Here is a 26,914-nt window from a genome sequence, read left to right as displayed (position 1 = left end):
GCAGGAGACAATCCCTCTGCCCAAATCTGGCTCAGCCTTTAGGAGAAGTAGCCAAAGACAGGCAGCTCTTTAAGACCAATATGTTGGGCCCTACCTTGGTGTTTCCCTTCCCCCTCGCTGAGCCTTTTAGCCTGCTATAGCAAGAAGTTGTTTACACCCTTGGGAGCTGCTCTTAGCCCTGATTTGGGGCTGGGATTTTCCATGGCACCCTTCCTCCCCACCGAGCCTTCCAGCTTGTTGTTGGTTTTTTTGTTTTGTTGTTGTTGTTGTTTTGTTTTGTTTTTTGAGCTGGGGACCGAACCCAGGCACTCTACCGCTGAGCTAAATCCCCAACCCCAGCTTGTTGTTGTTAAGAAGTTGTTTATGCCCCTGATTGGGCCTGGAACTTTCCACCACACAGACTTTTCCTGTTTTCCTGGTTGGGGATTTTCACCTGCCTTGTTGTTTTCCATGGCTTTTGCCTCTGGTATATAAGGAGATCTCAGTAAAGCGTTAGTGGCACTCGCTGAAAACGGGTGACCCGTGTACGTGTTTTCTTTCAATCCTGCAGACCTACGCCCAATATTCACACACTGGCCGCACAGGCGCCGACACCAATACCCACCTGAGACAGGGGCTCTGAAACTGGCAGAGATTCCCAGAGATGGACAAGTGGTTGGCACTCCAAAGTGTCCTAAGATAGGCGCTACTTAATAAAAAAATATAAAAGGGGGACTTGTCAGACCCTCCTGGGCCCCATCAGTGTTTGATCCCTGCTGAGCCTTGCTGATGCACATGGAAGTCTTTTGTTCCTAACAAAGGAATGCTCTGACCTTTCTGTTTGCCCAGGGTGGTACACCTGGGCAATAAAGCTGTTAAATCGGTTTCTGGTTTTTGTTCCTCTTTCTTTGTTCCTGAGCGCATAAGTCTGTTTTTCCACTATGCTTCCTGGATTTCTCCACTCAGTGAACTTGGGGTATATATTCAGTGAACCACAGTAAAAGCTTTGGCATTCACATAACACAAATAACTCGAGTATGTGTTTTTTCTTAAACCTCACAGGCCTTAGCTTGGATCTCGGTATCATGGCTGCACAGACGCTGACAATTTATTATATTATATTCCCTTTACTTTTTATGCAACTTTGAATTTTTAACCAGTTAAAAGATTTCTGGGGTTTTTGGTTTTGGTTTGGTTTAGTTTTTTTGTTTTTGTTTTTTTGTTTTTTGGGGTTTTTTTTGTTTGTTTTGTTTTGTTTTTATTGTTGTTGTTGGGTTTTTTTGTTTGTTTTTTGTTTTTTGGGGGTTTTTTTTGTTTGTTTGTTTGTTTTTTGTTTTTTTGAGACAGGGTTTCTCTGTGTAGTTCTGGCTGTCCTGGAACTCATTCTGTAGACCAGGCTGACCTCAGACTCAGAGATCCATGTGCCTCTGCCTCCTGAATGCTAGGATTAAAGACATGTGCCACTACCCTGCTAAAAGTTTTGTTTAAAAACTAAAACATGATGGGGGGAAATCCACCTAAAACCAAGTTAGAAAGCTCCTGAGACTCTGGGATTCTGGGTCTTTGTGGACGTTGGCATTTCCCTGCAGACTAGATTTCTTAAAAACTGGAAAGCTAAGGTCTTCAGAGTTGGTATGAATTCTAGGAAAAGAAGAAGAGGGGGTGAGATGTACAGATTAAAAGAGAACAGAGCATACTGAGCAAGTGCAACTTATGGGCCTTGTTTGGATTCTAATATAACTATCATTGGGTTGTGTTACCTCAGGGACAAAACAACTTAGTGACACATGGAACTTTAAAGATGCTTGCATATTTGAAATCAAGCAATCAGTATTGATTCTGTAGAATGAAATAACTTTTAGATTTTTGGTGCTTTTCTTTTAGAGATAATATTGAATTGTTTGTGGATACGATAAACTTTTCTTCAAATAATGTACTTTTTGGTGGGAATACTACACAGTGATTATCACTCTATACCAGTGCAGGCCCCGTTGTCAAAGGGAACCTTCTCCAGGGACTGTGGAGCATTTAAGGATATTATGGACCTTCCCATAAACTGAACCCAACTTCCCAGCACTGCAAACACTTCTGACAAGAGATAAAGTAGACCCAAAAAAAAAAAAAAAAACCCAGACATAATCAAGTGCTACCTCCTCTCTTCCTGGAAACAGAGAAAGAGTCTTTGCTAGAAGGGGTTGTGTTTAATCGTGGAAAAGCTGCCTCTATTCCATGGAATTAGACCTTTATCCCCACTCAATTTGGAAGTAAAACATAAATGAAGAATACAGGGTGTCTAGGGCCTGGTCCTTCTGGAGGATCCAAAGAACAATATTCTCTCTTTTCTTCCCCGTGTCCAAGGTTGTTGTCCTCAGAATACCAAGAACTCTTCTGGCTAAGGCTGCCCCCAAGTGATGGCTTGAGCCTAAGCTTCTAGAGACGCCTCACTCTGTGCCCTAGAAAGATGGCCTTCCTCATTTTCCTCCTCGGTGGCCTGAAGAATCCTCAGCAGTTTGAGCTCGGGGTTCCAGCTGATATTGTCCATAACTGCAGAAAGGCTCTTGGGGTTATTGTCTTTGCTGAAAGCCTCGACTTCCAACTCAGTCTCCTCCCCGTCATTAAGGTCCTGGTAAATTGTTTCATATAGTAGAGCACCTAAAAGAAGACCCAACCATCAATTGTGTGGCAGATTTCTCCCAAATGACTGTATGTAACAAGTGGCATTTCAGGGAAGACTAGGGTCTCTTTAGGACCTCTCCAAAGGTTAAGAGCTGAGCTCACACCTGCAAACAAGACCCCATCCCTGAAAAGGCAGTCACACCAACTAGCACAGGGCCAGTTCTCCCACCCTCAGGCACTTACTAAGACTGCTCCACTTACTCTCAGGACTGGTGTAGTAGCTGGCAGTGTAGTAGCTGCCGAACTCATATGCCATTGGCTCTTCTACGGAAACCTGAAATTTATTGGGGTAAGCAGAGGAAATATGAATCTAGAGTTTATCAAATTAAAAGAGTTTTCTAAAACACACTTATCTTGGGGAGAAATTAACATCTAAGACAGGATAAAGATTCACTTCCTGGAACAGAAAGCAGCCCCATCTCACACATGCTCTGTTTTCCAGACCAACCAGATGAAGCCAGGGCCCACTTTACCCCATTTCCACTTCTCCCCATTTCCAGAAGTCAACTAAGGGAACCCTGCCTCCAGAGATGGATGCCAGAGCAGCCACTGCTCTCATCGAGAGACATATGTGGTCTATTTTTATGCCAAGGAATTTGAGTGAAATGGTGACTTCTTCAACCAATAAATGGTGTAAGAAGTAACATTGTTTTAACTCTAACTCAATCACTTAAGGAGCAACTAGAAAAAAATGACTAAAAGTTAAAGAAAGAAAACTAAATCAGGCTAGAGGGGACGGCTCAGCAGTTAAGAGAAATTGTTGCTGTTGTGGAGTTTAGTTCCCAGCAACCACATCAGGAAGCAAACATCTATCCACAATTCCAACTCAAAGTCTGGGTGATCTGATGCTGTCTTGTGGTTCCTGTCAGCACTGCACATCCACAATACACATTCCCTTTGTCTTTTTCTCTCCTTTCCTGTCTGTCTCTGTCTGTCTCTCTGTTTCTCTGTCTCTCTCTCTCTCCTCTCTCTCCCCCTCTATCTCTAGCAATGTACTTATACATAAAATAAAATGTGTTTTTAAAAGACAGAAAATGACTAGTTTGTCATTAAGCATCAATAAATCACTTAGAGAGAAATCATAGAAGAGAAAACAGGCAACGATGCTAATAACCCCTCCCAGTAGCACTAAATGACCTCAAGTAGGAGAAGAATGACTGTCCAGTCAACTTACAGACTTATTAAAAGAAACAACACATCATGTACTAGGCATGGTGGCATGAAGCCTAGTCATCCTAGGCTACTTAGCAAGTTCTAGGCTAGCCTGGGCTACATAACAAGATCCTGGCTCAAGAAAAAAACTAAACAGATCATCTATGCTTGTACTTCAGGGTAGTTTGCTACACAGTAAGAGATGGGTGAAACTGGGCCCCAGCAGAGACCTTGGTGTATACTCACACGTCTCTCTAGGGATGTTTTCTCCATTCCCACCTCCCCTTTCAACAGCTTTCGTTCAATTTCACGTCGTGATATTCTGAGTCCTACATGGTCATGGAAGGAAGGGTCATGGAAGGAATCGCTCGACATGGTTTCTTCCCCTGGAACAGAACCAGCAGGGGCATGGGCCATCATGAGTGTTGAAAGTTGCTGGGTGTGAGGCTTGTTTGTAAAAAACGTGCACGCGCGCGCACACACACACACACACACACACACACACACACACACACACCTCCTTCAGGAAATATTCTCCCTGCCAAGGTTATCAGAAAATATTCTCCTTGACATGGTTATCAGGGAATATTCTCCTGCCAAGGTTAATGACTCCATGATGATCAGAGACAGCACAAGTCCAGGAAGTTAGGGTGTGTCTATGTCCTAAACAAAAATGGTAAATACTGTGACTTTCAGGAAAGTCCTTAAGGCTGTGGGAAAGAACTCCAAAAACATGAGTTTAAAAAATATATAATCAGATTTCTCAACTATGCAAAATATAAGGATACAATATGAATTATATGAGGAGCTTCTGGACCTCCATTAGGAGCCAATTTGCCAGAAATATATTAAGAAAGGAGAGGAAAAGATTTAGGGAGTTGTGATCGCAGGGTAAGATCCCACCCAGCTAAGTTTATTATAAGTTTGTGCTTACAAAAGTGGGCAGATTCCAGAGTTCAAGGTCAGCCTGGGGCAGAGCTAATTTAAGGCCCATGTATGGTGGGAACAGTGATCTCACAGATGGATCCCACCCAGTTAGCTTTGTCTATGCTTACAAAGGCAGGCAGATCTCTGAATTCATTTGCAATGTTAAGAAAAATGTGCTTGCTGTCTTCTCCTAGGAGTCAAAGAACTAAGGTCAAGAATTTCTGATTAGTGAGATAATCAAAATGGAACCTGGGGTGAAGGGTTGAATTGATATATAAATAAAAGACTAGGCTTTGGTCTGTGAGAACTGAGCTATTTGGATGAGCTATCTGGAGATTTCCAGAGAAAGCTGTCTTGAGCAGAACAGAGGCTGTCAGCTTGTACCCATAATTTGACTTCGAGCCATTTCTTTTGCAGATCTCAAACACCCCCTTCCTCAGAACCCCTCTCCAAGCCAAGGCTGGTGCTTGGCACTGATGGACTTATGTGACTTAGTAACACAAAGCTAGTTCAATCTTCTTATTATTGGCACTTCGCATCCCACTGTTGGAATTCTAGCTGACCCTAGAGTACCACCCTATTTGGGACATTGTATTTGCCACATTCCAGGACTCTACTTGACTAAGCAAAGGGAGGGTTATAAATGTCAACATATACATACCATACTGTTCCTCAACATCTCGCTTGGCTTTCTTTTTAGCCTCCTGAAACCAACATGAGAAGGAACTGAATTAGGACTTTGGGAAGTAAAGAAAACTTTTTCAGAAAGAAAGAACTCTAGATGACTGTCTGCACAATGTCATATTCACAGCCAGCAGCCAGGGAGAAGCCTCCTCTTAGGTATCCCTTCCCAGCCCACGCCACAACCCCACCCCACAGGCTTCCCTCATGGCTCTACCTGTTTCTTAGTAGAGGTTTTCTCCTCCTGCTGCTTCCAGGAATCTGGTAACCAGAGAAGTTGGCTTAGTTTCCCTCCCCCTCCCCCGACAGCCCACACCTTCTGCATGGCTACCTACAGTGACTGGCCCCACTACAGTGACTCTCACTCCCTGGCCAGGACCAAGCAAGCAGCTGCTCTGAAACTGGAGTCTCCTGAGTTCTTCACACACTTCTGTGTGACTGTGGCAGGAAACAGAACTAAACAGGGACTACATGACACTAGAGAACTGTGCAGTGATGAAGGGAAGATGGTACCTGAGGATCCATGCCCAGCAGGGCCCTCACCTCGCTTCAGGTTGTGGCGCAGCTTCTTCAGGCAATCAGGATACCGCAGTGATGGTCTCTGCCAGGGGTGGGGGGTCATTGACAAAAGGCCATTCTGTGGGTCTTTCTTTGCCCCAAACACACATATCTACCTAGTCTATAAACACGTTTGGCAGCAGGATTGTACCAATGTCCACGGACACAGGAATAGATGTTAGAAACAGAGTCCAGAAGAACCAGAGGCATCCCTCCCCTAGCCCATCTCCCTGTACTGACTTCCATTTCCATGCAATCCAGCCCTCTTGGGTCCAGAGAAGCAGGACAGAACAAAGTGTAAACGGAAAACCAATTCTGCCTTAAAGACAGATGGGCTTGATCTTGCCGCAGGCCTCCTCCGAGGTATGTCGCTCTTACTTGCAGGGTGAGGCGCTGGATAGTCAGATACATCTTAGATGAGACGGCACTGTCAGGCCGGCTCTTTTCCAGGGGAAGAGACTTTTTCATCTTAGACAGCTCCATTTTCACCTCAGGGCAAGCTGTGGATTTCTCATGTGACAAGATGCTAAAGGGGACAAAGACACCCAGTCAGCAGCCTCTCTTCCCGGAGAGTGGGGCCAAAGAGAAAGGCGAAAAGGGCTGACATCTGAAGACATTTCTGCCTTGGCTCTAGAAAGGCTTGTGTGGGCTCCCCAGTAACCCATTTCCCACATGACTGGCATGACCATAGATGAGTCTCTTAAAGGCCTGCTGTATACCGGGCTCCTGTGCTTTGTGCCACTAACTCCTTCTGGCACCCAAGGGCAGATGTCGTCACCCTCTTCAGTGTGCAAACAAGGGAGCTGAGCAGAAATGAGCTAAGTAAGTTACAGATATCCAGGCCAGCTAAGCTTCACTATACAATTCGAAGGTGTCACACTCCAAACCACACACACCATTCTGCCTCCCAGATGGAAAAACATAACTAAAATAAAACAAAACAGAAGATTTTCAAGTGAAAGCACACATGGTAAGCGCTGCCCAAGCCCAGTAAGTCAGCACTGGATGACAGTGGCAGTGGTGACTGTCACCCTGCCTGCCAGTAGACACAGACAAGCAGGGTCGGAGCTGGCTCCCTGTTCTCCTCAGAGCACACGGTTTTGCCTTTACTCAGTTTCAATGAAAAGCAGGGTTCCGGCTCTCTCCACATGGCTCTACAATGCTCACCATTCCTTCAATAGATCCTGCGGAAGCATGTCGACTTGAGCCCATAGTGGTATGGCTTCAGAATGTAATTGCTCCAAGAAGTGTACTGGGGAGGGAGGAGGTACAAGCACTGCTGGGCTCCTCAAGTACCGCCTTCCACGGTAATACAGAGACGGCTTGCTTGTCTGGAACAGAAACAATGCAAAGGACTCTCGGAATCATCCTCACCTGGCCTGTCTCTTCCCGCCAATATCTCCCCCCAACCCCTGACAAATGAAGCTCCTTGATTCCAGACAGGGTCAATTTGATTGAACTAAAAACACTGAGGGCAGTGGGCAGCAAGACTCAGTGGTGAAAAGCCCCACTGCACAAACTGGAGCCCATGATAGAAGAAGAGAATCGACTCCCAAGAGTTGGATGTCTATAACCATACCATGGCACACATGTGTTCACACACACACACACACACACACACACACACACACACACACACACACACACAATGCTGATGCCAATGACAATAACAGCCACAATAAATAAAAACGTTAAAGAGATCAGTGAAGCACCCTCTGGATGTGCCTGTAAGGGCTCCGAGGCCCCTGATGTAGGAGTGGACTGTCCTTTAATGGAGCCAGAATATGATTATAACTGGGAAGCAGTCGGGGGAGTGGAGCCTGGCTGGCAGCAGTAGGCATCAGGACACATGGTCCTGGTGACCACAGCTCTCCCTAGCTGCTTTCTGAGCTGCCTTCTCTGCAGCCAATCTATCAAGACCTGAGCATCCTCTGCCACAAGCTCCTACCATCCCAACACTGTGCCAGGCACTCGAGGCCAAGCAGCCATGTGAGCTGACAGAAATCTCTTTTCCTGTGAAGTTTCTCTCTCAGGAATTTTGTCGACAGCCACAACAACAAATAACACACAGGCCTCCTTCAATTTTTCCTACTTCCTGTCTTACATGCAGAACACCCACCTTCTCTCTTGCTGGGCATCTGACATCCTATTCCATCGACATCAAGCCAAGATCAATTTGCGGAGAGACCGCTCATTTATCCACCGAGCAAGCCAACCATAACCATGTAATCAGATGCCACACCAAACACTGAAGTGGGAATTGGATATAGCAGGAATGGAGCAGACACTACTTGCAAGACACAAGTCACTTTTACCAGAAAGGCAGGTTTGGGTTGGGAACCAAGATTTACTAACCCCTGGTCCATTGGAATACTGCCCCATCATATGGGGATTAGCTTTCAGCAGACAGAAGTCTTCCCTGGATGGTCAGTGTTTCCTGTCCTCTCTTCAGAGCATCCCTTCCCTTCCCACAGAGAGTAGGTAGGGAAGGGTTCTGAGGACGTCAGTGGCTGTTCTTAAAGACAAGGTTTCTTTTACCCTTGGGTAAAGGACTTTGTCCATTCTCATAAGAGGGTGAGTTAGGGATGGGAAAACCGTCAACCCTACAGAATCACTTCAGAAGGGATGAAGCGCGGCACTCACCTCTCCCCATTTCTTTCTCCTCTTCTTCACAGACCTGCTGGGAACACCAGCCTTTTCTTGTCTGGAAACAAGAAAAACCAGAACTCATTCCCAGGTATTTTAAACAGAGACACTAAGGATATCTGTGAGTGGGAAGCCTGGAGATGGCAGGCAGCTACAAGTTTTCTTCTCTCATATATCCACCAGTCTAGCCCTGGCCCACCTTCTTTTACATGAAAAACAAACAAACTTCTATGGCTCATGTTGGTGACAACGTAATGAACACACAGAAATGCATGTGTAAGGAGGGGCTATTTGGGTACAAACAGAAAATGGAAAAAAATCTCAAGGTTGAGAGGGTTGGGGATTTAGCTCAGTGATAGAGCACTTGCCTAGGAAGCGCAAGGCCCTGGGTTCAGTCCCCAGCTCCGAAAAAAAAAAAAAAAATCTCAAGGTTGCTAAAAATGAGGAGTCTGTTTGGTTATTACGGTTTTAATTTAGTCACTTAATGAGAATTGGAACGTCAGTGATTGTTAAAGAAAAGTCAACACCTTTCCTATAGTAGTCAATACTAGCAAGCCTCTGGGCCTCCCCTCTGCTTACACACAAGTCTGATACACTGTTCATTCTGTATCGATGCCCTAGGTCTCAGGGTAGAGATCAGAACTTTATATACTGTACTAGGCTCTTTTCCTCAGTTTTTGATGGGAAACAAAACAAAATTTTTAAAAAAAGTGTTTGTTTCTAAGTGAAAGTCTTTTTTTTTCTTACATGTATTTATTGAGGGGACTTGAGGCCACACGTGCCACCGTGCAATGTGGGGATCAGAGAACAACTGTCTCAGTCACTTCTCTCAGTCTACCTCGTGTGTTCCAGGGGTCAAACGCAGGTCAGTGGGATTGGTGGGAAGTGTTCTTGCTTGCTAAGTGGTAAGTATGGGTCCAACACTTATTTCTTAAACCTTATAAACAAATTTAGCTTTGGGAGGAAGGACAGCAAGAGAGCTTAGCAGGTAAAGGTGTCTGTCACCAAGTCTGATGCTGAGTTTGGTCCCTGGAACCCACATGGTGAAAAGAAAGGTGAGTGCCAACTGCTGCAAGTTCTCCTCTGACTTCCTTTTATAGGTCATCCTCTGACTTCCTTGCAGGTTCCTTGGCATACCCCTGCCCCTTAGTAAATAAATGTAAAAAAAAAAGAAAGTGGAAAGCCATGCCCAACCACCTGAATTTGGTCTCTGGACTCCATCCCACAGGGTAGAAGGAGAACCAACTTGAACAAATTGTCTTCTGACCACTACACCTGTGCTATGACACGCATGCATGCACATAGATATAAAGCAAACAAATGTAGTAGGTAACCTGGACCACCCTGTCTCTGCGCTATTGACTTCCATATAGATTCTGAAGTAGAGAATTCCCACAGCATGTCTCTCACAGGACACCACAACAGGACTGCAGCGCAGTGAGCCTCGATCATGCCCTGTGTTTGGCCAGCTGCTGCTCACAATGAGATAGCTAAAAGGGAGATCACCAAGGGGAGGGAGTACACAGAAAACTCAGGGAATTTAAGGAGCATGGGCACTGAGGCCTCTAAGTTCTAGACAAGATACTCACATCGTTTTCTTCGCCATTTCTTCTGGAACCCAGGTCACAACCATGTTTCTGTCATCTCCAGAGAAAGGAAGTTTTGCTTCATTCAGATTCAATACTGAAAGCTAGAAACAGATGAGCAATGAAACAGGCGATCTGAGGCCCCACCTCCTGCTGAAACTAAGCTCCGGGCCAAACACTGCCTTGTTATGTTCACCAAAACAAACTGGTGATTCAGAAAATGATTTAAAAAAAAAAAAGATTTGTGGGGCTGGAGAGACGGCTCAGTGGTTACGAGCACTTGTTGCTCTTGCAGAGAATCTGGGTTTGGTTCCTAGCAGTTACATGGTAATACATAACCATTCATAACTCCAGTTACAGGGAATCTGACACCCTCTTCTGACCTCTACAGGCATCGGGCAAAGACACAGCACACATACAAGCAGGCAAAACACTCGTACATGTAAAATAAAATACGTAGATTTTTAAAAATTGAATAGGAAAAAAAAAGAGACATTTCTAATCCCCAAAATGATCTTCAGAGTATCCCACTCTCCTGTATCAGATACCAACACACGTAATTCTCAAAGGGAAGAACTTTTAACAATAACCTTCCTGGCTTCTCCATGACATTAGTGTAGAATGCATCTCCCATGAGGACAGGGTGCTACCCCTTCTACCAGTCTACTGCAAAACCTTAGCTCCCCTACAGGGGTTGTGGACTGAAGTCTGGAAGCAGAGATACACTGGGTACTAGTAACCAAGGTCTCTTCCTGTAGTTTCACCTTATCTATAATTAAAGATACCCAGAGGAGTTAGAGTGTTAATTTCTCCCACCCTTCAGACTGATCACACAGCACTAGGGTTCAAGGAAATCCTGTAGATCATCTAGCCCATATTTCATTTAAGACTTTTTTCAAAGTTATCAAGAAAAAAAGTTTCCTGTTGGTCAGAACTGACTTGGGAAGGCAGAAAGACAGATCTCTGTGGGTTCTAGGGCAGCCTGATCTACATAGTAAGTTCCAAGCCAGCCAGGGATACATAGTGAGACCCTGTCTCAAAAAAAAAAAACAAACTAAAAAACAACAACAACAAAAAAAACCAAAACAAACAAACAAACCAAGAAGGAAGAAAAAGAAATGAAGGGAGAAAACAGGATAGAAAGTATCAGAATACTTCCCCTATGGTGAAGGCGAAGATTACTCTATGCTGCTTTTGACTGTAAAACCTAACTTTTTACTATTTTTTTAGTTATATAAAATAATGAATTTCATTATGACATTATCATATATGTATATAAATCTCTGTCTGACCATGGATCACAGGTTTTAGAGCTAGAAAACCCAATACTAGACAGCTCTTTCAGGCCTCCCCATTTACACCACATCTGTCATGTGAGGAGAAGACCCAGGTCTGGTTCCTAGCTCACAACCATTTATAACTCCAGCTCCAGGGGATCCAAGACCCTCTTCTGGCCTTGGAGGGCACTAGGTACACACATGGTATACACGCATGGTATACACACACACACGCAGACAAAACAACCATACAGAGGAAAATAAAAATTTTTAAGAAGCAATAATATCAAAGGCAAAATATCCCCACAAACGAAGAGAAAACGTAGAGGAAGCAACTTTTAAACTGTGACTTACTTTGGGAGGTCTAGAATGGCTAGTCGCATCTTTGTCACGTAAAGACTTCCAAGACCTGGAAAATATGAGTTCCAATCATAAAACGAGACAAAGGGTTTCCCCTTTGCCAATGGAACAACCAAGTTCATGCTCTGAAGAGAACCCATTCACTTACTATGAAGGCCCCAGATTTAATGCTGTCATATAAACACAGATGCCCTACATGCACGTCATACATCGCACTTTATAAGTATCTCCTCCAACTCAATCCATAGCCATACCTGCTCTTTGTAGCTCTACAGAACTAGACACAGTGCCCTAATTAACAGTGTACTAAGGGCCAGCAAGATGGCTCAGGGCAAAGCACTTGCTGTGCAAGCCTGGCAGCCTAACCTTGATCCTGGACACCCACACTGGAAACCTAGAACCCATTCCCAAAAGCTGTTCACTAACTTCCACATGTGCAGGTCATGCCCAGATGTGTACACACACACACACACTCACACTCACACTCACATACATACACACAGACTCACATACATACACACACACATACACACACACTCTCACATACACACACTTACATACACACCCTACACACATCACATACACTCACACATACACATACACACACTCACACTCACACTCACACACACACTCATATACATACACACACTCACACTCACACATACACACTCACACATACATATACACACACTCACACTCACGCACACTCACACATACACACACTCACACATACACACACTCACACACACACACCCTACACACATCACACACACTCACACACACTCACATACACACACATTCACACACACACTCACACACACACTCTCACACACACATTCACACACACACACTCACACACACAAAGAGAAAAGACACCCTCTTATGTTTTTCTATCATTTGCTTCTTATTTTTTAAGACAACTTAATTTATGACTGAAAGAGTAACATGGAGGTATGTTAAAAAGGAAGATTCCACACATCCTGGTTTATGAAGTGTCCTGTGATGAAGATCTCAATTTCCACTCTTATTTCTATTGCTCAGCTTGGTCTGTGCTCACAGCATTCCTGCTCAATGTTCCTGAAGAATGTCCTCTCCTCAGCAGGCCCTGCATTGTTACTCCTATAGTTTAGAGTTTTCCTTCTGCCAACTTCCCGCATGCAAGCCTCCTCTTCCTCATGCTGTTCTAAGTTCAGGCTGGAGTCTGAGGCTCACTGTGCAGATGGGGTGCCATAGGCAGGAAGCATTTCCTGTGCTTCCACAGCTCTGGGTCAGCCCTCATAGGATACTGCCTACTGGTTTTGCCTCCCCAGCCAGGATGAAAGCTTTTGGGCACAGACACCATCTTATTCCCATGCGATAAACAAAATCCTGTGGGATCCCAGCACCCAGCCTGGACCCCCATCACTGCAACTCTATCTGTGAACTGCATACATGACTAAACAAAGGATGCCAGGCCTCCTGCTTTCAAAGGGGTATAAATTCCAGGTGAACAAATAGGATGTAGTGTGGGACATATCCACAAGCAGGGCAGGAGCCACCACTGCTGGATGACTTCAGCAGAATCAGCACTCAGGAGAAAGGGAAGGGGTGAAACTCAGCATTGCGCGTGGAGGAGGACATATTCAGTCATTCAACAGGAACCTGAGCTTCCACTCTGTGCCTTACACTGTTGGAGACACTGGAAGGGCTCTGTCCTGGGCCCTCTGATGCTCTTAACCATGAAGCCATCTTTCCATTCCTCGGCACTGACATTTTAGTGAAACGAGACTGTGAACTGATGTCCCCACTCCCAAAGCTGAAGTGACATGAAGGAGTCTATAAGGTTGGATGGCTGATTTTATGATTATGGAGAGTGAGGATGCTACAGGTCCACCGCCAAATTATCCCGGGCTATCTTTCATTCCCTTTATAACCATTTGCTGTCTAGCCCTGTGTCTGACTTAACATGCTTGGAACCATCAGGTGTGAGCTTTTGAGATGTGTTAACACATCATTAGTTTTCACCCACCCAAAAGCTAAGTAAGAATGTCATCACACCAAGGCACAGTGGCATATGCCTTTAATCCCAGCACTCAGAAGGTAGAGGCAGGCAGATCTCTGTGAGTTCAGGGCCAGCCTGTTCTACAAATCAAGTCCAGCAGAGCCAGAGCTCTGTTACACAGGAAAAATCCTTACATACCTTCATGCTGTAGTTGTTGTTTGAGACACAGACTCTCTCCATAGCTCTGGATATCCTGGAACTTTTTTTGTAAACTAGGCTGGCTTCAAGCTTCCAGAGCTCCACCTGTCTCTGCCTCCTGAATGCTGGCACTAAAAGTCTGTGCCACACACTTCCATTTTCTTTGAAGTGAGAGCTATGTTTTGTGGCAGCAAAGCAAACAAATCAATAAAAGGCCAAAAAAAAAAAAGGCCAAATTAAAAGATGGCAAAGGTATATCTGGGAAACTTTAAATAGGATGCTCACCTCTGTGAAAAAGCAAATCTTAAATTCAAACTAGCTGAGGGAGAATCTAAGTCAATTTCTCAGATGGGCAACTCTGCCCTCAAGGGACACTGGGCAATGCATGGGTGTGTCTTAGGTTGTCATGGCTGCAGGGGAGAGAGTGCTGGCATGCAGTGGATACAGACAAGAACGAAACTCAACATCCACTGACACACAGGCCAGACCCTAGTAACAACTCTCCGATCCAAAGTCATGCTGGATTGCAAAGCCCCAGTCTAGGGAGCGAACTGTAGGTGCCTGAGCTGCAGGGTGGGTATTGCAGAGTACATGGCAGACAGAAAGGACAATATGGCTGGAACCTACGAACAAGGAAGGCAGACACGCAAGACAACACCCATCAAGAACGCAGGACGTCCATGGCAGTATAAGCCACTCCAGGACATAATGAGGCAGAACAGAGGGTGGGAGGACTGCCTGGGCAAAATGTTGGAGACAGTAAGGCACCATCAGAAAAGCCAGTCTGGTTCTGAGAAAAAGTTGAAATCAGAGAGAAAGGACTGTGAGTAAAGCGGTCCTCTAGAGTAATACATAGGTGAAAGGATTGGTATCGACTGAGGACCCCAAGACCAAGTTGTCAGCACAAAGGAGATTTATTTGCACCAGAGGGACAAGAGCAGGTAATAAGAGATGAAGAAGTGATAGAGGACAAGGGAGAGGGGGAAGGGAACAAGGGAGTGGGGAGGAGTATTTGTTCCGGGGGACACAGGTCTGCCCCTGGATAGAGAGGAGACATTGGCATGTCTCCAGGCTTTTGGCTATTTTGTGGGTTCCTTTTCTTCCACCCTTTTTCACTCCTCTTCTCCTTCCCTTCCAACATCCTAAAACTAGGTAGAAGAGAAAATAGGCTAGAGGGGCAACGGGATCATCAGACCGTTTCCTGCCAATCAGGGTGTTGCGTTTCAGGTCAGTTTGATCTTTGCCATCAGGATATCTAATTTCTTCTTCCCATCTCTTTGCACACGGCTACTTGACAAACTACAACAAATGTCAGCCAGCCAACCAGCCAACCAGCAACCAGCCAACCAGCAACCAGCAACCAGCCACCAGCAACCAGCCAGCCAACCAGCAACCAGCCAACCAGCAACCAGCCAGCCAACCAGCCAACCAGCCAGCCAACCAGCCAACCAGCAACCAGCCAGCCAACCAGCCAACCAGCCAACCAGAAACCAGCCAACCAACCAGCAACCAGCCAGCCAACCAGCCAACCAGCAACCAGCCAACAGCCAACCAGCCAACCAGCCAGCCAACCAGCCAGCCAACCAGCCAACCAGCCAGCCAACCAGCAACCAGCCAACCAGCCAGCCAACCAGCCAGCCAACCAGCAACCAGCCAACCAGCCAGCCAACCAGTCAGCCAACCAGCCAACCAGAAACCAGCCAACCAACCAGCCAACCAGCCAACCAGAAACCAGCCAACCAACCAGCAACCAGCCAACCAGCAACCAGCCAGCCAACCAGCAACCAGCCAGCCAACCAGCAACCAGCAACCGCCAGCCAACCAGCCAACCAGAAACCAGCCAACCAACCAGCAACCAGCCAACCAGCAACCAGCCAGCCAACCAGCAACCAGCCAACCAGCCAACCAGCCAACCAGAAACCAGCCAACCAGCCAACCAGCCAGCCAACCAGCCAGCCAACCAGCCAACCAGCCAGCCAACCAGCCAACCAGCCAGCCAACCAGCCAGCCAGCCAGCCAGCCAACCAGCCAGCCAACCAGCCAACCAGCCAGCCAACCAGCAACCAACCAACCAGCCAGCCAACCAGTCAGCCAACCAGCCAACCAGCAACCAGCCAACCAGCCAACCAGCAACCAGCAACCGCCAGCCAACCAGCCAACCAGAAACCAGCCAACCAACCAGCAACCAGCCAACCAGCAACCAGCCAGCCAACCAGCAACCAGCCAACCAGCCAACCAGCCAGCCAGCCACCTCTGTCAGGGATCTAGCATTTATAGATCCTCTGAAAAGAGCCCAGAATTCCAAACATCACACACTTGCAAAACAAAATATCTGCAGCTGGCAAAATCACATCCCTGCTAGGGGACAAGGCAAATCATAGTCGGCTGCTGTGGACAATCTGAAGCAGCCCCATATCCCACACCTGGGATTAAAATGAAAACACATTCGTATAATGTCTCTGTGCTTTTAAAGAAACAAAAGTTCTCACTCCAGTGGCACCCAAGAAAATGGCTATGTATAAAGGTAAGAGGGGAGCACCGTGCCAGGATGAGGCCTTTAACTGAGCTTGCTCAGGTGAGCGGAAGGGGGCTTCTGCTTGCTGAGCCCCAGTGCTCTGATAGCTGTGCCTCGGTAGTCAGCCTCAGGAGGAGCCAGTGGCCAAATAAGGGGGCAGATCTTGCTGACTAACTGTAGGAATGTAATCTCATGGATTTTTTTTTTTAGCAATGCAGAGGGAATGGGGGAGAGGGGCAAGGCTGCCAGAGCCAAATCTGCAAGCTGGCTGGAGTCCCTTCAGTAGGCTACAACTCCAGAGTGAGCAAATAAGAAGGAATGATTGAGTGAGGAGAAGGGCAGAGTGTATTCCCAGAAGCTTCCTCTGCTGGTCAGAAAGTAAGTGTTGGAGGAGAGAATGAAGAGCAGAAGCCCACACAAAGTCATGTGGGAATAGTCTAGGACAAAGGCTGAGGCAGATGGCAAGAGCACAGAAGGAAACCAGATGCAGCCGGAGCTGACTGGTGAGGGGGCTCTCTGCAGTGCTGGCACATGGGACCCGACAGGAGCAGAAGTGTGTTCTGTGCCTATGTGCAGATGCGGGGCCCTGTGTAGGTCCTGGCTGAATGTGGAGGATGTTTTCCCAGGGCTCAGGTCCTATCGAATCAGAGAGTAGTCCTAGTCTACCTTAAGCCTAAGAAAAACTACCAGATTGCCTTCATGGACTAGAGAGAAGAAACCACTTAAAAGGTGGCCACTAGTGCTTGGACTTCAGGTAGCAAGGTCTTTGAATTTTCAGGGCTGAGGTTTCCACAGATGCTTGCACTGCAATTTCATGAGTCAGCAAAACTGGGTCCCTAGACTCCTGGACTCTGCAAGAGATTAAACCAAAAAAACCCCCAGGAGCTTAGTGTTCCGTGCCCCTGGAACACGAGTTGGCAGTTTTCTTTTGGGTTCCTCTTCCCATTCACTACTTTGGATAGGTTCCAGTTGGCTGGTTTTTTTGTTTGTTTGTTTTTTTGGTTCTTTTTTTTCGGAGCTGGGGACTGAACCCAGGGCCTTGCGCTTCCTAGGTAAGTGCTCTACCACTGAGCTAAATCCCCAGCCCCGGCTGTTTTGTTTTTAATACTACTAGAGATCAAACCCCCCCAAAAAAAAGAAAGGAAGGAAGGAAGGAAGGGAGGGAGGGAGGGAAGGAGGGAGGGAGGACGGAAGGAAGGAAGGAAGGAAGGAAGGAAGGAAGGAAGGAAGGAAGGAAGGAAGAAAGGAAGGACAGCATGATCCAGGCCTGGTGGTGCATGCCTTTAACTCCAGCACTTAGGAGGCAAAGACAGGTAGATCTGTGAGTTCAGGACCAGCTTAATCTTCTTAGTGAGTTCCAGGTCAGTGGGGACTATAAAGAGACTTTGTCAAGAAAAGAGAGCTAGGGGCAGGCAGGCAGGCAGACAGGCATGTGGATACTGCTCTCTGGTGACCTTCAAAGGCTGACAAGGTTGCCCTTGTAGTAGCTAACTTGTGTCCTGACACTTAAAAAATTCATTTGCGGTACGGCTACGCGACTTTCCATCCCACAATCCCTCGCGCCCTTCCTTTCCAACTTGGGCCCGGCAGAATGGCTCCCGCAAAGAAGGGTGGCGAGAAGAAGGGCCGTTCTGCCATCAACGAGGTGGTGACCCGAGAATACACCATCAACATTCACAAACGCATCCATGGAGTGGGCTTCAAGAAGCGTGCTCCTCGGGCACTCAAAGAAATTCGGAAATTTGCCATGAAGGAGATGGGAACTCCAGATGTGCGCATAGACACCAGGCTCAATAAAGCCGTCTGGGCCAAAGGAATAAGGAATGTTCCGTACTGCATCCGAGTACATTTGTCCAGAAAGCGTAATGAGGATGAGGATTCACCAAACAAGCTCTACACACTGGTAACTTACGTGCCTGTTACCACATTCAAAAATCTACAGACAGTCAATGTGGATGAGAACTAACTGCTGAATGTCAAATAAAGTTACAGAATTGCCTCCCCAAAAAAAAAAAAAAAAATTCATTTGCCCAGTACTTCAGATTGTGACTATATTTGGAGACAAAATCTTTAAAGACATAACTAAGGTTAGATGAGGTCCTGTGGGTGGGTCCTTATCCAATAACACTAATATGTTTATAAAAGGAAATTAGGGTTAAGACACAGCAAGAGCAAGGGCCACAAGAAGACTGAGGGACATGATGCCATCTCTTAGGAGAGGGGCCCAGAAAGAAATAACTCTCTGACTCCCGATTTCAGACTTTGAGCCTTCAGAACTCTGGGACAATGAGTTTCATTAGCTATATCACCCAGCAACAGTACTTCACAATGGCAAACCAACGAAGCTCCAAACCCCCGTGCCCCTGGAACACAAGTTGGCAGTTCCCTTTGGGTTCCTCTCCCCATTCACTGCTTACTTGGCTGTTTTGTTTTTAATACTACTAGAGATCAAACCTAAAGCCTCGTGCGTGCTGAGCTACATCCCCAGGCCTTGGTGTTTTCTTCTCAGTGTAGCCTTCTCAGAGGCATCTCTGTGGATAAGAGAAATGCACACGTGGGATCTGGAAACACAGTGTGCTAAGGAAAGACTCCGTGATAATTTACCTTCCATGACATTTGGAGGCTGGTTTCAACAATAAAGAACGTTCCTTAGGGAAGGTAAATTCTGATGCTTGACGCTGAACCACCCTCTTCTTGGCCCACAAGCAGGTATCCATGATATTTACAACAGTGAGTGTCGGGAGTTTATCTGAGAAAGGAAGTCAGAGCAAAACATGTAAGCTACTGCTTGGAGAAAAGAAACCAAACAGAAAGAGTGTAAGGACTTTGTGGAGGAGGAGACAGAGGTTAGCTAACTCACCTTCAGATTCCCAGGGAGATTTGCTGGATGTGTCTAGGATCCTAGGATGGCCCCTCTCAATCCGTCGGAGAGATGCCCAACATTGTGGATGCTGACAACCTGCTAAGGTACAGACGGCTTCATCCCATTGGGACTCGTCCACCACTCTCATAGCTATAAAAAGGTTAAGACAAAGTTCAACCTTGTAGCAGAGAATTAGCAGGCAGACACTAAGGGGTTGTTACTTTTACACATTAGACTGTCACGCCATCCAGACTTCAACTTAAAATAAAGCCATAGACTCTCTATCGAATCCATTTAAGTAAATGGTGGTCACACAAAAAGAAAACAAAGAGCTGAAAAGCAAATATGAAGGTACCATGAGCTCAAATGGCAAGTCTAGGAGACTGTCTGCAAAATCCCTTCTACATGGCCACGTACAGTCGAGTGACATGAGACGGACCCATTCAGCCTCAGTGTCATCTAGAAGATGACAAGTCTGTTTCAGTAACTACAGCAAAGACTTTACAGACATCTGAAAGCTTGCGTAGTGCACACCTTTAGTCCCGTGCCTGAGCAGACAGAGGGGCAGGAAGACCTCTGAGTTGGAGGCCAGCCTTGTTTATAGAGACAGTTCCAGGACAGCCAGGGCTACACAGAGAAACCAAAACTAGCCAGATGGTGGCACACACCTTTAATCCCAGCACTTGGGTGGCAGAGGCTGGTGGATCTTAAGGTTAGACCAATCTACAGAGCGAGTTCAGACAGTTAGGCTGTATAGAGAAACCCTGTCTTGAAACAAACAAACAAACATGCTTGATGCTCAATGGGTGGGGGGGGTGGGGGGGGTGAGGCACACCTTAATGTAAGGGGGAGAGGTTCTGTCGCTAAGGTCTGGTTCCCCAGTTGGTTCTTGACTTGTCAATAAAGAAGGCCAGGGGCCAATTGCTGGATGGAATGTACAGCTGGGTTTCCAGTTCCAATGAGAAAAAGGTGATGCAGGGAAAGAGAGAGGGGCTTTCTCTGTCATGCTTTGGAATGAGAGGCAAACAGCAAACATTTAAGATCTCTGGGCAGCTAAGGCCTGCGGTTTCTGCTACAGGCAGGTGGCCAAAGATGTTTAATTTAATTTAAACAAGGATATTTGATTTAATTGGAACAAGCCCCTAAGTTTAGGTCAGAAGGAGAGATGGAGATTATAAATTGGTCTGAGCATGCCTTTCCAGTTAGGAGATATCTGTGTTCAGCAATTGTGCCATGATAGGGAAGCTGTAAAGTGACAGAGTGTGTGTCCTTTATCCAAGGATTCAAGGGTCTTGGGTGGGGCTGGCAATGAGACCCCTCCCGGAGCAAGGGTCTGGGGGGTTGGGCTGGAGGAGCATAAGGTGAGTAGAAAAGGAGAGCTGGCAGTAGCTGATCCTGGAAATAAGCCAGGTGGAATGGAAGGGAGCCAAGAGGGGCCAGAGCACAGCAGCTCTTGGGTAGAGGTAGTATAGTGATTTGTAAAACTACATGCAACACCTTCATCCTAGGATTTAGAGGGCAAAAGGAATTGGATCTCTGTGAGTTCAAGGGCCAGCCTGGTCTACATAGTTAGTTCCAAGACAACCAGAGCTACATGGTGAGACCCTGTCATCTAAAAAAAAAAATCATTTTTGATCCAATAATTTAAACTAACTGTCAGAGCCAAATGCTCATACAATCCCAGTGGCCAAGGAGACTGAGGTAAGATGATTAATAGGAGTTTGATGTCAGCCTAGGCTACATAATGTGTTATGAGCTATAGTGTGGGATCTTTGTCTCAAACAAAACAAAACAAAACAAACACACACACAAAACAAACAAAACAAACAAACAAACAAAAAACCCACAAAAGCAGAGCCAGGGAAATGGTTCGGTGAGTAAAAGCATTTGCCAGCAAACCTGATAATATAACCAATGCACACGGTTGAAGGAGGCAACTGACTCCTGCAAGCTGTTCTTCTGGTTTATACACACACACACACACACACACACACACACACACACACACACACTCATACACACACATACACACACATATACACATATACACACACATACATATACACACACATACACACACATACACGCACACACACACATACACATACACACACTCACACATATACACACATACACACAGGTAGGGAAGAGAGAGAGAAGGAGAGAAAGGGAGGGACAGGGAGGAGAAGAAGAGTGGGAGGAAGAGAGAGAGAAATATGAATTGATATTAAAAATGGGGAAAAACAACAGGACTGGGAGCTGGCTCAGTGGCTGTGCAAGTGCAAGCATGAGGACCTGACCCCAGCTCCCCAGCTGAACCCACATAAAAGCCAGGCATGGCATTGAACCTATAACCTCAGCACTGGATAGACTGAGGGGGATCCCAGGGCTTGCTGGTCAGCTAGTCTAACCACACCGGCAATCTCAAAGTTTAGTGAGAGACCCAGTTTCTTCAAGAAGTAAGATGGAGGGGCTGAAGAGCTGACTCAGCGATTAAGAGCACTGGCTACTCTAGCAGAGGAGTTCAATTCCCAGCACCCACATGGCAGCTCACAACTGTCTGTAACTCCAGTACAGGCAATCTGACACCTTCATACAGACCCACAGGCAGGCAAAAGTCTAACGCGTTTAAAGTTGAAAGAATGAAAGAAAGACAGAGAGAGAGGGAGGGAGAGAGAGAGAGAGGAAGGGAGGAAGGGAGAGGGAGGGAGGGAGGGAGAGAGAAATGAAATACAGACAGTGGAGAAGGGATTAAGGAAGACACTCAGTGTTAATTTTATATAATATATAATATTAATAATATATGTATTTGCATGGTCAAAGGTACTTGCACACACACATGTGCATTGTAAACACATACATGCACATATAAAATGAAAAAATAAAAAATAATATCAGCATCCTTTTACCCTTCATTTATCAATACAAAATGTTACCATCTTTGAAAAGTCTTACTAAATTACAACCAGTAGAGACAGGCACAGAACTTTAATTCCAATATTCTAGGTGGCAGAGGCAGGCAGACCTCTATGAACTCAGAGCCAGTATAATTTACATAGCAAGTTTCAGGCCAGACAAGGCTGTAGAGTGAGACCCCATATCCAAAAGAAACCACCAACAAAAACTTAAAAGCAATGAAGTCGCAGAAGGGCTATTTAGCTGGTCAAGCCTTTGAAGACTTTCCTCACTTTTCAAACACTGTAATCATCACAAAATGCCCATGCCCTGTGAGTGGGTTTGCTCAGACGGCCATTAACTTTTCATCTCCTGGCTGTTGGCCTTAAGTAACCTCACCCTCCTCAGCCTATTTCCTCATAGGGTCCTACATAAGATTGTAGGGAGCCTGGAGAGATGGCTCAGTAGTTAAGAGAACTAACTGGCTGCTCTCGCAGGGAACCTGGGTTTGATTCCCAGCACACACGTGGTGGTTCACAACCTTCTGTAATGTCAGTTCCGAAGGATTAGATACCCTCTTCTGACCTCCACAGGCACTGTATGTGTGGTACATATATGCAGACCAAACATAAAATAAATTTTATGTGATACCCATAAAATAAAATTTAAAAATTTAATTGTAGGAATACACAGACTAACACACATGCATGCACGCACACATGCACATATCAACAATTAAATGAAAAGAGAGGGGAATAGCAGGACACCGGGGATCTGAAGGAGAAAAATGGGAGAAATGTGGGGCTCTGATTAGGAAGGGAAGGAAAATAAATACAGGTGGAGGAAGGATAAAATAACAGAATGTCTAAAATAGTCACAAGGAATCATACTTTTACTATCTACCTAAAAATACCTATAATACGCAGCCATCTGGGCTGAGAGTGCTCCCTGTAGGAGCCACAGACTGTCTAAGAAAAACACACCAATCATGAGAAGCTGTTGGTCAGGGTTGTCCAGGAGACTCCCAAAACATTATAGGCTATTACTATTGCCCTTGGTCACCCCCAAAGGAGGGAAGTAAGTCCCTATTACTTAAGACACAATACACTTCAGACGAGAGGTTCAGATTAACATGAAAGTCTCCTCCCCTGAGGACTGCCTATCATAGTACCAGAAGGTGTTACTCAGGCTTCCAAAGGAGGGAAGCAACCAACAGTACTACCCAGCTATAACGCCTACAAACCACATCAATGACCAGCATGGTGCCATAACTCTAAGGTTGCAACAGAGGCATGCATACCTGGTGGGAACCAACAACTCTAAAAGATCTTAAGACCCTGCTCAGCACGTGGGAAATCATGCCTGGTACTGAAGTCTTGTCATCTAATCCGGAATAGTGAAGTCATGGATTTTTTTTTTTTTTTTTTGGTTCTTTTTTTCGGAGCTGGGGACCGAACCCAGGGCCTTGCGCTTCCTAGGTAAGCGCTCTACCACTGAGCTAAATCCCCAGCCCCTGAAGTCATGGATCTTAAAGGAGAACCTACAACCATGCATTTACTAAACCAGCGCAATCCCCAACTACACTCTAAGTATTCGTCCTTTTACCCACAGAAGTGCGGTCCTCACCCCTCATGAAGGAAACTTCTCTTTGCATTTGGCAGAGATTGTTACTGAGAACAACAGCCAATCAAACTGTGGTTATAAAGCCCTGTCCCGACGGGTACATTGACAACACATTTCCTACAGCCCAGGCTCAGGGACTACACTAGAAGATGATAAGGTGACAGGAGCCAGGGGAGCACGGGTTTTGCTGTGAGGCTGTAAACTTCAGAAGCTACGCCCGCGTAGCCCCACCAACATAATTGCCTAAACATGAGCTGACCAAGGACAGCACCATCAGACATGCTCACAGGGAAGGAAAGCGGAGGAGGCCAACCCTAGATAAAGAACCACAGGAGATTGAGGAATGCCGGGATCTGAAGAAAGTTTGCCCAGGGAGAAGGGTCATACAAACTGATCATCCAATACCAAATGGTCAGCCCTGAAGACATACATACAAATAACATTATTCTGACTTAACGGTGTGTGTGTGTGTGTGTGTGTGTGTGTGTGTGTGTGTGTGAGAGAGAGAGAGAGAGAGAGAGAAACAACAAAGGAAAAGAGGCAATGAATTTGAAAAAGAAGGGAGGGGTACATGAGAAGGGTATGGAGGAAGGAAAAGGAAGGGGAAATGATGTAATTATATTATGATCTCAAAAATGTTTTGATTAATTTTGTAAAAATTGTACACGCAGGCTGGAGAGATGGCTCAGCGGTTAAGAGCACTGACTGCTCTTCCAGAGGTCCTGAGTTCAGTCACCAGCAACCACATGGTGGCTCACAACCATCTGTAATGGGATCCAATGCTTTCTTCTGGTGTGTCTGAAGACAGCTACAGTGTACTCACATACATGAAATAAATCTTTAAAAATATATTTAAAAAACTGTAGACGCGGGTTGGGGATTTAGCTCAGTGGTAGAGCGCTTGCCTAGCAAGCACAAGGCCCTGGGTTCGGTCCCCAGCTCCGAAAAAAAGAAAAAAAAAAAAAGAAAAAAGAAAAAAACTGTAGACGTATCACCAACCCCTACATATGACATGTAACAAGTACCCAGTAAATATTACCAGGCTAGGGAGATGCCTTAGTAACTAAAGCATTTGGAGGGCAAAGCATGAGGCCCTGAGTTCAAATATCCAGAACCCACATAAAGCCAGGCACAGCGGACATCTGTGATCTCATTGCTCCTACTATAAAATAGAAAGCAGAGAATCCTCTGAAGCTTGTGGGCTAGCCTGCAATAAGATTCTGTAAACAGCCAAAAAGAGATCCTCTTTTAAGGTAGAAGGCAAAGAAAGACCAACTTCCAAAGTTGTCCTCTGACCTCCACATCAGCACCATGTGAATGTTCATGCTCACACATATCTATGTACACACACTATACATAGAGAGAGACAAGTAAATGAAATTATACTAAGCTATTATCAATCTCCCTTTTAAAGATGCTATGCAGTCACTACGACTACCTTATTGCTCCTAATATATAATTATATTTTATCCCTTTATTTGGTGGGCATGGGTGCCATGGTACACACAAGGAGGTTAACAGGAAGGCCATCCTGTAATGAACCCAGAGACTACACAGCTCACTGAGCCATCTCACCCTGTCCCCTTTTTAACTTTTTTTTTTTCCGGAGCTGGGGACCGAACCCAGGGCCTTGGTTGCTAGGCAAGCGCTCTACCTCTGAGCCAAATCCCCAACCCCCCCTTTTTAACTTTTAAGGACAGTGTCCTTTTCTTCTTCTATTTATACTTATTGACTGTCAAATATATGAGAGGACCTGTTTGGGACATAGAGAATAGCAATAAACAAACACTTGGTTCTAAACAGCTTCTAATTTAAATTAGAGATAGGGATCTAGTGGCCTGGGCTGCACCTGGCCTAGGAGTAATTTATCTTGGCAGGCACTTTTAGCCCATGTCTTAAAAACTGAAATGGTCCTATAATGTTAGATTTCTGGCTTTTCTCCTAGATCAAAATGCCTGACAGCACCAGTTCTAGCTAAATGGTGGCTGGAACTAAGGCTTATGACATCCTTAAGACAGGCCTGTTCTAAGTGCAGAATTCTCTCCATCAGAACAATCCCTTAGCATCATCACCCTAAAACTGTTGGATCGTTTTGTTTTGTTTCTCCAAATAGGAAAATGTTTCTTTGTAACGTCTCCATTAAAAATAGGAAAAAGTCTTGGAACATGTTTCAAGAAAAAAAAAAAGAAAGAAAAATTAAGAAGGAAATAAGCATTAGTTCTCAGGAGTATTTTTTTTTCTGTGCTTAATATGAAAATTATACAACTTAAAGCGACATTGTAAATGTTAACTCAAGTGATGATGATTTTGATAAGAAAAATGTAAGATGACTCACATAATGAATTAAAAAATACTTTAACACGGGTTTTTGAATGAGAATACAATGCATTATTCTTACAGTCAAATGCTTTTCGCCCTTTCATTACCGAACCAGTCCGAATTGAGCTGCGAAGTCTCATCAAGCTTTTGAGATTGCCCAGGTTACTGCTGTCCGAATAATAGCATTTTTTTAAACGAAATTTTAGATAAAAGTTATTCTTAATACAATTATCACAAAGTTGTGAAGGGAATGAAATTAAAGATGGACAATTCTAATGCATAATTCGGTGTAGTAGAATTGAATGAAAAGCTACACTGAGTTCCGGAAAAAAAGGGATGGGGAGGGCCACTCAAGTGTCCGTAGTCCGCGATTTCGCGGGATCAAAGCAGATTCCAAAGGGCTGTGTTCTGAGCCTCTGGGGGCGGACAATACTGAGATTGCGAAAGCACTCCCAAGTCTTGGCCCCGCCCACTTCTTCTAGAGGCCCCGCCCACTCGTCGGTCCCAGTCCTGCCTTGTCGGGCTCAGTCTACGCCTACCCCTTCCAAACTAAGCACCAGGCCGCACGGTTGCCTAGCAGCGGCGCACGGCACGATGGGAGAATAGACGGAAACCTCAGAGAGTCAAACTTAGTTTAGTCCGAAAGCTCCAGCGATGTGTAGTAAGAAACAAGCCTGG

General features: G+C 45.5%; 2 protein-coding genes across 6 annotated transcripts; one reads left to right on the top strand and one right to left on the bottom strand.

The window, feature by feature from the left end:
- Positions 1 to 2,160: 2,160 nt before the first annotated feature.
- C5h9orf43 (similar to human chromosome 9 open reading frame 43) lies at positions 2,161 to 26,914 on the bottom strand. 5 transcript variants are annotated; one of them, XM_008763798.3, is made up of 14 exons: positions 26,776 to 26,914; positions 19,397 to 19,549; positions 19,141 to 19,285; positions 11,837 to 11,891; positions 10,209 to 10,309; positions 8,617 to 8,677; positions 7,141 to 7,304; positions 6,352 to 6,499; positions 5,929 to 6,016; positions 5,633 to 5,676; positions 5,396 to 5,438; positions 4,054 to 4,193; positions 2,857 to 2,929; positions 2,161 to 2,631 (listed from the first exon to the last, which is right to left on the bottom strand). In XM_008763798.3, the coding sequence occupies exons 2-14, from the start codon at positions 19,545 to 19,547 to the stop codon at positions 2,402 to 2,404; spliced, it is 1,443 nt and encodes a 480-aa protein (XP_008762020.1). In that variant the 5' UTR covers positions 19,548 to 19,549; positions 26,776 to 26,914; the 3' UTR covers positions 2,161 to 2,401. The 5 variants fall into 5 exon arrangements, with proteins under 5 accessions (XP_008762020.1, NP_001019517.2, XP_008762019.1 ...); NM_001024346.2 differs by lacking the exon at positions 26,776 to 26,914 and adding an exon at positions 26,316 to 26,561 and having other exon boundaries at positions 5,959 to 6,016; XM_008763797.3 differs by lacking the exon at positions 26,776 to 26,914 and adding an exon at positions 26,316 to 26,449.
- Positions 17,531 to 18,762, top strand: LOC100910017 (60S ribosomal protein L31-like). Its single transcript, XM_039111065.2, has one exon. The coding sequence runs from the start codon at positions 18,128 to 18,130 to the stop codon at positions 18,500 to 18,502; it is 375 nt and encodes a 124-aa protein (XP_038966993.1). The 5' UTR covers positions 17,531 to 18,127; the 3' UTR covers positions 18,503 to 18,762.

Source organism: Rattus norvegicus, chromosome 5 (assembly GCF_036323735.1).
Source record: "Rattus norvegicus strain BN/NHsdMcwi chromosome 5, GRCr8, whole genome shotgun sequence".
Taxonomy (NCBI): domain Eukaryota; kingdom Metazoa; phylum Chordata; class Mammalia; order Rodentia; family Muridae; genus Rattus; species Rattus norvegicus.
The sequence above is the reverse complement of the archived record's forward strand: the minus strand, read 5'-3'. Positions and strand labels throughout refer to the sequence as shown.